Source organism: Eurytemora carolleeae, unplaced genomic scaffold (assembly GCF_000591075.1).
Source record: "Eurytemora carolleeae unplaced genomic scaffold, Eaff_2.0 scaffold1443, whole genome shotgun sequence".
Classification (NCBI taxonomy): domain Eukaryota; kingdom Metazoa; phylum Arthropoda; class Copepoda; order Calanoida; family Temoridae; genus Eurytemora; species Eurytemora carolleeae.
In genome coordinates, this window is record NW_019397345.1 from 62,818 (window position 1) to 70,415 (window position 7,598).

At 34.0% G+C, this 7,598-nt stretch overlaps 1 protein-coding gene across 1 annotated transcript in view; it reads left to right on the top strand.

Annotated features, from left to right (window-relative positions):
- Positions 1–135: 135 nt before the first annotated feature.
- Positions 136–7,598, top strand: part of LOC111713654 (FERM domain-containing protein 8) — a 13,008-nt gene continuing 5,545 nt past the window's right edge. The window contains exons 1-10 of the mRNA XM_023488576.1: positions 136–139; positions 758–953; positions 1,601–1,696; positions 3,185–3,273; positions 3,843–3,985; positions 4,170–4,301; positions 5,285–5,350; positions 5,602–5,646; positions 6,260–6,381; positions 7,433–7,556. Of these exons, the coding sequence (XP_023344344.1) occupies positions 136–139; positions 758–953; positions 1,601–1,696; positions 3,185–3,273; positions 3,843–3,985; positions 4,170–4,301; positions 5,285–5,350; positions 5,602–5,646; positions 6,260–6,381; positions 7,433–7,556 (1,017 nt within the window). The remainder of the gene's footprint in view (positions 140–757; positions 954–1,600; positions 1,697–3,184; positions 3,274–3,842; positions 3,986–4,169; positions 4,302–5,284; positions 5,351–5,601; positions 5,647–6,259; positions 6,382–7,432; positions 7,557–7,598) is intronic.

Here is a 7,598-nt window from a genome sequence, read left to right on the forward strand (position 1 = left end):
ACAATTTCTTTTTTGATTTATACTCGAATAATGCGTTTTCTTAGTTGATTTATACCCGAATAATGCGTACAATATCTTAGTTGATTTATACTCGAATAATGCGTACAATTTCTTAGTTGAGTTAATACTCGAATAATGCGTACAATTTCTTATCCCAGCTTTCTCTTTATGCCCACAAACTTTCTACTTTCCCCGCAGATCAATATTTCTAGCTCTCAGCTGTAGTATACTGTTATACAGGAATAAAAAACAAACTAGTTTCACATTCTCTTCTCCTTGCTCTCATACTCATTCAATTCAAAGCTCAGCTTTTTGTATCTTCGTTACCGTATCTTTGAAAGGAATTGAGTATTTGCTACAAACTCTGATTTTTCAATCCCAATATCTTAGCAACCTAATGCAAATATATTTCAAACAAAATTCTGATCAAATAATTTAAGTTTGAAATATCAAAGGTTTCCACCATCCGGTTGCAAAGACTAAATTATTTTGAAAACGAAATTGCATACTTTACATATACTGTTAGAAAAAATCGTAATCTTAATCAAAATTCGATATTGCGAATGAAAAGTTCGACTTTCTTTAAACAGTGTAATGTTTAAAAGGCAATAAGCCATTAACTAAATTACCATACACTTGAATTACTTGTCAATGTTAATTCTTTAAATAAGTATTAAGAATGAAAAAGAACTCTTTCTTGGTAAATTTGTGTTAAAAAAGTAAAAATACCAAGTTTTACAGATTTGAACTGGTTCAGGATTGAAGAAAAACCAGCTCAGAGCTACGGAGGGAACTGTTGAGGAAGAGAGGGAAGAGAGGGTAGAGAGGGACGGGAGCGAGGGGGAGGAGGAGGAGGGGGAGGGGTTTGAAAGGGAGCGAAGTGAGGTGTACGTGAGGGTTGAAGAGTACAATAAGTTTATGAATAAGAAGCATAACATGGATACAGATTACAGGTAGGACATTTTATTCTCTTAAATGGACTGTAAGCGTGATTTTAAGATAAGCAGAGATGTCGATTCCTGATTTACAATGGTGTTCTCAAAACCTTTGTCTGATCAAGTATGAATTAGATATCCATGATTTTGTTTACTTAAACTGTTTATTTTCATTTGTGGTTTCTCTGCAAAAGTGACTCAGCATTTCTTGCGTATAAGAAACAATGGATAAACTCACAGAAATAAACATTTTTTAAGTCAGAAAAACGACTTTATTTTTCACAATTTTGACCGTTTCACGTGCACCGATGTCAAACTCGCATTGCCATCTGTGCACAGATGCTCTCTTGAAATCCCGTTAATAATAATAACTCTCATTTTCTAATCTTTAAATTTTTGCAACACGATGTTGTTTAGAATATGGATCCTACTAGATCAAACCGTTTAAGTTTAAAATATCAAAGGTTACATTAGGTTACAAAGATTATAAGATTAGAGTTTGACGCCTGTGTTCTATTGCATCCAAGAAAATCTGCCATAAATTGAATTGAGAGAAAAAGTTTTTATAAAATAAAACTATTTTAGCGTTTCTAGTTTTCAAAAATATTCTTAAAAATCCGAAAAAATAATAATAATAATAATCATATTTTTATTTTTATTTTTAGAGAATATTTCCGGGACCGGCCCCGAGGCGAGTTTTTGACAAGAGGAGCAGCCATGTCTTCACAGAGCAGTGGGAGGGGGAGTCAAGAATATAATAGGTTAGTTCAAGTTAGTTCAAGCCAGTTCAAGTCAGTTCATGTCAGTTCAAGTCAGGAGTATAAAAGGTTAGTTCAAGTCAGTTCATGTTAGTTCAAGTGAGTTCAAGCCAGTTCAAGTCAGAAGTATAATAGGTTAGTTCAAGTCAGTTCAAGTCAGTTCAAGTCTGTTCAAGTCAGGAGTATAATAGGTTAGTTCAAGTCAGTTCGAGTTAGTTCAAGTCAGTTCAAGTCAGTTCAAGCCAGTTCAAGTCAGGAGTATAATAGGTTAGTTAAAGTCAGTTCAAGTTAGTTCAAGTCACTGCAAGTCAGTTTAAGTTGCAGTAGTATAATAGGTTAGTTCAACCCAGCCTAAGTCAGGAGTGTAATAGGTTAGTTCAAGTCAGTTCATATCAGTAGTATATAATAGGCTAATTCAAGTCAGGAGTATAATAGGTTAGTTCAAGTCAGGAGTAAAATAGGTTAGTTCAAGTCAGGAGTAAAATAGGTTGGTTCAAGTCTGGAGTAAAATAGGTTAATTAAAGTCAGGAGTAAAATAGGTTAGTTCAAGTCAGGAGTAAAATAGGTTAGTTCAAGTCAGGAGTAAAATAGGTTAGTTCAAGTCAGGAGTAAAATAGGTTGGTTCAAATCTGGAGTAAAATAGGTTAGTTCAAGTCAGGAGTATAATAGGTTAGTTCAAGTCAGGAGTATAATAGGTTAGTTCAAGTCAGGAGTATTATAAGTTAGTTCAAGTCAGGAGTATAATAGGTTAGTTCAAGTCAGGGGTTTAATAGGTTAAATTTGTAATCCAAGTTTTCTGAACCACAGGCTTGGACAGGAGGAAATCTATTATATTTTACTCCAGATTTCTCGGACCACAGGCTAGGATAGGACGAAATCTATAATTATATTTTACTCCAGGTTTCCCGGACCACACGCGCTAGGATAGGACGAAATCTATTATATTTTACTTAAGGTTTCCCGGACCAATGGCTAGGATAGGACGAAATATTTTATATTTTACTCCAGATTTCTCGGATTACAGGCTAGGATAGGACGAAATCTATTATATTTTACTCCAGGTTTCCCGGACCACAGGCTAGGATAGGACTAAATCTATTATATTTTACTCCAGGTTTCCCGGACCACAGGCTAGGATAGGACGAACTCTATAATTATATTTTACTCCAGGTTTCCCGGACCACAAGCTAGGATAGGACGAAATCTATTATATTTTACTCCAGGTTTCCCGGACCACAGACTAGGATAGGACGAAATATTTTATATTTTACTCCCGGTTTCCTGAACCAGAGGCTAGGGTAGGACGAAATCTAAAATTATATTTTACTCCAGGTTTCCCGGAGCACAGGCTAGGATAGGACGAAATCTATTCTATTTTACTCCAGGTTTCCCGGACCACAGGCTAGGATAGGACGAAATATTTTATATTTTACTCCAGGTTTCCCGGACCACAGGCTAGGATAGGACGAAATCTATTATATTTTACTCCAGGTTTCCCGGACCACAGGCTAGGATAGGACGAAATCTCTCTAGTGATAAATTAGTGCAGGAAAGAAGAACTCCAACTATACTGAGAAAAAGTAAGTGAAAATCTTAAAAGAAGAAAAAACTCCGAAATATTTTTCTTCTCTTTTCTATCACAGAAAATTAACAAATTGAGTAAAAAAAATTTACATAACTCATGTTTTTGTCTTTTTTATAATTGATATTCAGATCTTATCGGCGTTATGACGTTTTCTGGAATGATATATTTTGGACGAAAAATTTTACACTTTAGATTGGAATTTTCGAAATGTTTCAATTTTTTTATGAGTCTGGATGTGCTCCAACCAATACTTTAATAGCAATGGACACAACAATACCTCGAATGACGTCACTGCTAATTTTAAAGAATAATAAATTTCGCGACTCACTAAATATAAACGAACTCAAAAATTGAAAACTTGAATTAAAATTGCATTTTTTAGCTTCTCAAGCTTGTTAGCACAATCAATAGTTGTTAAATGTGATGATTTATAATTAATTATCAGTGACGTCATATAATAGATATCGTGTTCATTGCTGTAAAAATCGTCCCTGCCAACAATGGAGTGCATCCATAACATCTTAACCTTACATGGAACCTTGGTTTAAACGGACATATTTGCAGAGCTTGATGTCTGTGTGTATCTAATGTCCAATGTTGGAGTCCAGATGGAAATAGAGGAGGGGGCTAACTCAACCGTTACAGATATCATAAACAGCCTTCATGGAGAGGAGGAACTAGGACTCCCTAGAGCAGGAGGAGTACAGGTAGTTCAGTTTATCCGTAGATCAGTACATTAGTAGATCAGTTGATTAGTTGATGGATAGATTAGCAGATCAGTATATTAGCAAATTAGTTGATCAGTAGATCAAATGATAAGTTCTATATTTCTATGTATAGAATATACCAAACTAACTTTATACCATACATACTAGCTCTATGTATATATAGGATATATTAGCTCTATGGATGGTTTCTCCTCTACTTGAAGTACAATTAAAACCTCATCATAAACCCTTTTTTATCCGGCGTGAATGGAATCATTTCCTCCAAAGGTTCAGCTCCGCAACCCAGGATAAGAAGGTAAACATTCGTTTCCATTCTGGTAATCCTCAATCATCTAAAGTTTGTAAACTCTCACTAAAAACAAAAGCTAAACCTTTCTAAAATGTGTTCTGGGCTGTAGAAAAGTATGAGTGAGTTAGTAAAAGAAAACTAAATTCCAAGGCGCTGTGACACTCTAATGTCGACCCAGTTTTACAATTGTGTACTTTGTCATTCTTTCTCACTTCATCCTGAATCTCATAATGAACGTGCTAAAAAGTAATCATCGTGCTATAAAACTTTTCAAATCGGTCTGGGTCTATGTGGATCTTTTATGAAACTGTTGTGTACTTTATCATTCTTCCTCACTTAATCGTGAATTTCATAATGCACTTGCTATAAAGTAATCATCGTGCTATAAAGTTTTGATTGGTTCCCGGATTTATTTCCTAAAAAAATAGGATATTTGTTTTCAATTGAAATGAAAATAAATTGAAATTACCTTTATATTTTGACTTCTGCTTTGTTTCAAAGCTTATTTGATCTAGAAATAATCATTGAAATAAGACAAGTACACAAACGTTTCATAAAATTACCTTAACGCTATTTTTTGTTTTTGAACTTAAATTTTCTCTTTATTTCGAAGATTCAAGTCTTATATTTTATTATACTTTGTCCCTCGCTAAAGCTCGGGAGAAAATTAAATCTAAAAAGACTTGAACCTTCTCCATAAAGAGAAAATTTCTGTTCAAAAACTTAATAACACTGCGAACCAAAATAACAGTGTTATAAATAGTTATTACAGTCTTTTAGAAACTCATATTGATAACGTAAACTGAGTTTGTTAGGCCTGTGTTTGCATATAAAATTGGGATCTTAAGATTAAACATAATTCTAAATGTGCGTTCAAATAAAGACAAAGTAGTTCAGTTATTTAGAATCTAATGTGGAACATGTTTTTAGCTTTTTCATCTTTATTGATTAATCTGCAATTTTTTCTGGTATAAAAATAAGTTTCTTAGGCTTGTGATGAACCAGTTTTATCATTACAACGAAATGTGTTCACTACCCGTAGGGATGAAATCCAGGTATAGGATCATATTATTGACTTCTGAATTTATATACCACCCTCTCCTCCTTTCGCTAAAACCTTTACAAAATATAAATCATTCTGGGGTTATCATAGAATCTGTAAAGTAATGCAGGGTTCTTATTTCTTGGCTTGATTTTAACTAAAGAAATTTTGGTATTTTGGTTTGTATTTGATTTAACATTAAAAAAATAAATTAAATTAAAAAATTTGTTTTTTTTTCTTCTAACAAATGTTGTATATTTTCAGGTGAAAGATCAGAAGATTCTGGAGCTTCTGTTCGAGGAAGCAAAGGAAGGGTTTAAATAATTCTTCATTAAAATGTTCAAATATATTCGCGAAGAATTTTGTTCAGGGTTCACTTTAAACCTAGCTCTTAAAATCCATTGTGCTTTCTATCACTCATTCTCAGTTCAAGCTTGATTTCATTATAACATTGCTACGAAGTAATCATCGCAATAATGTTGAATTTATTAGCTATTAAGGTTTAGGACTAAAATTTTCATTGTATCTCGAAGTTTCTCGGTCTAGATTGGATCTTCAGAGCTTATAGCTTGAACCTTCTCGATAAAGAGACAATTTCTGTCCAAAAACTCCTATCGAGCACTGCGAACAAAATTGTAAAAATAGTCATTCTAGTATTAACCAAAAGGAATTGAGTCTTTGTCACAAACTCTGATTTTCTAATCCCTATATATTTGCAACCCAATGTCGTAGACATCAGATATTTCAAACTATAAATTATTTTAGATCAAATAATTTAAGCTTGAAAAATCAAAATTTCACATCACAAAGATAAGACGATAAGAAAATTTAAGTTTGAGGCAAAGACTCAATTCCTTTATACAATAATAAAACATTAAAAANCCCCCAGTTTAAGGTTGCTGATATTTTCCCTACTAATCAGTACAATATCCTGACTGGACGATATCCTTGTGAGGTGTCAGATTATATAATGTTAGGAGGTATCCAGGCTAGATTAGAGCTGGGACCGTACGATATATCCACTCATACTCCATCATTTATCAGGTACACTTATGTACATACAGGGTGTCCCACATCAAATTAGACCGCGTCAATGGGTCTAATTTACGATTTGGAGGACAAATCAGAAAATTTAAGAAGAATAAATCATTATGAAAAATGTAATAAGGATAAAAGAAAATTTTATTTTGCAGAAAATGCTAGATTTGTCGAGTATTATGTGCGTATTTTGGCGCTAAAGATTTAAGATAACCTAATATGAAATGGGACGCCCTGTACTATAATATGTCATGTGCATAGTATAATGTATTGTCCAAGGTGTTCCATGAGACTTTCACTCTTAAAGGGACTGTAAGCGTGATTTCAAGTGACCATTCATGCAAATATGAACGATACGTTTGAAACCATCATCTCATCAATAATTTGGAAAATACTGTAGTTTGTCTAGTTGGAAAAGTGTTCGAATATCATGTTTTCCTGAAATAGAAATGCGCAAAAGTCACTTTTGGAGAGATACCACAATTGAAAAAAAACAGTTTTCTAGATTAAAAACATGGAAATTTAATTCATTCCTGACCAGACAAAGCTTTTACAGGTTCCGTTGTGAATCTTTGCATGTTAGGTCACTTGAAAAAACCGCTTACATTCCCTTTAATTACCAATTATATTGGATATAATCACTACTTTCGTGTATTATATTGGTCACCCTGGTACAATTATATGAACCGAGGTTATAATGCAGGGAAAGTTATTTCAAAGGTGTACGCATCTTTTGTACGGCAGTGTACTGTCTCAGGGCGGTAATATAAACACAAGACGGATGTCACAGCCTGACAGGGGATCCATCTTTCACATGAAAAAATCAATATTCTGGTCTTAGGAAACTATTATGCGAATTATCAAAATTTTCAAAATTAAATGCTTTTATCCTCCTCGGATACTAAACGAACACATTAATGCATCTATTCTTGTTTACAAATTCTACCCAGAGAGAACTGGTTTCAATATGTACGCAGAGTATACGCAACTGCAATTAACTTTCCTTGCATTATAACCTTGATATGATCCATTGTTTTACGTATGTTCCTGTATCTAGACAGAACCTGGAGAGGTTTCTTCCTGAGCACGCAGTTAGGAGCAGTGGAGGTATATTCTCCTGGTTCCCTTGGTCTCCCTCTAGTAAAACATCTCCAGAAGCCAGGCTTATAGAACAATTTAAGGTAAGGCAGAGGGAGGGGGTAGAGGATAGGGGTTGAAGGGGG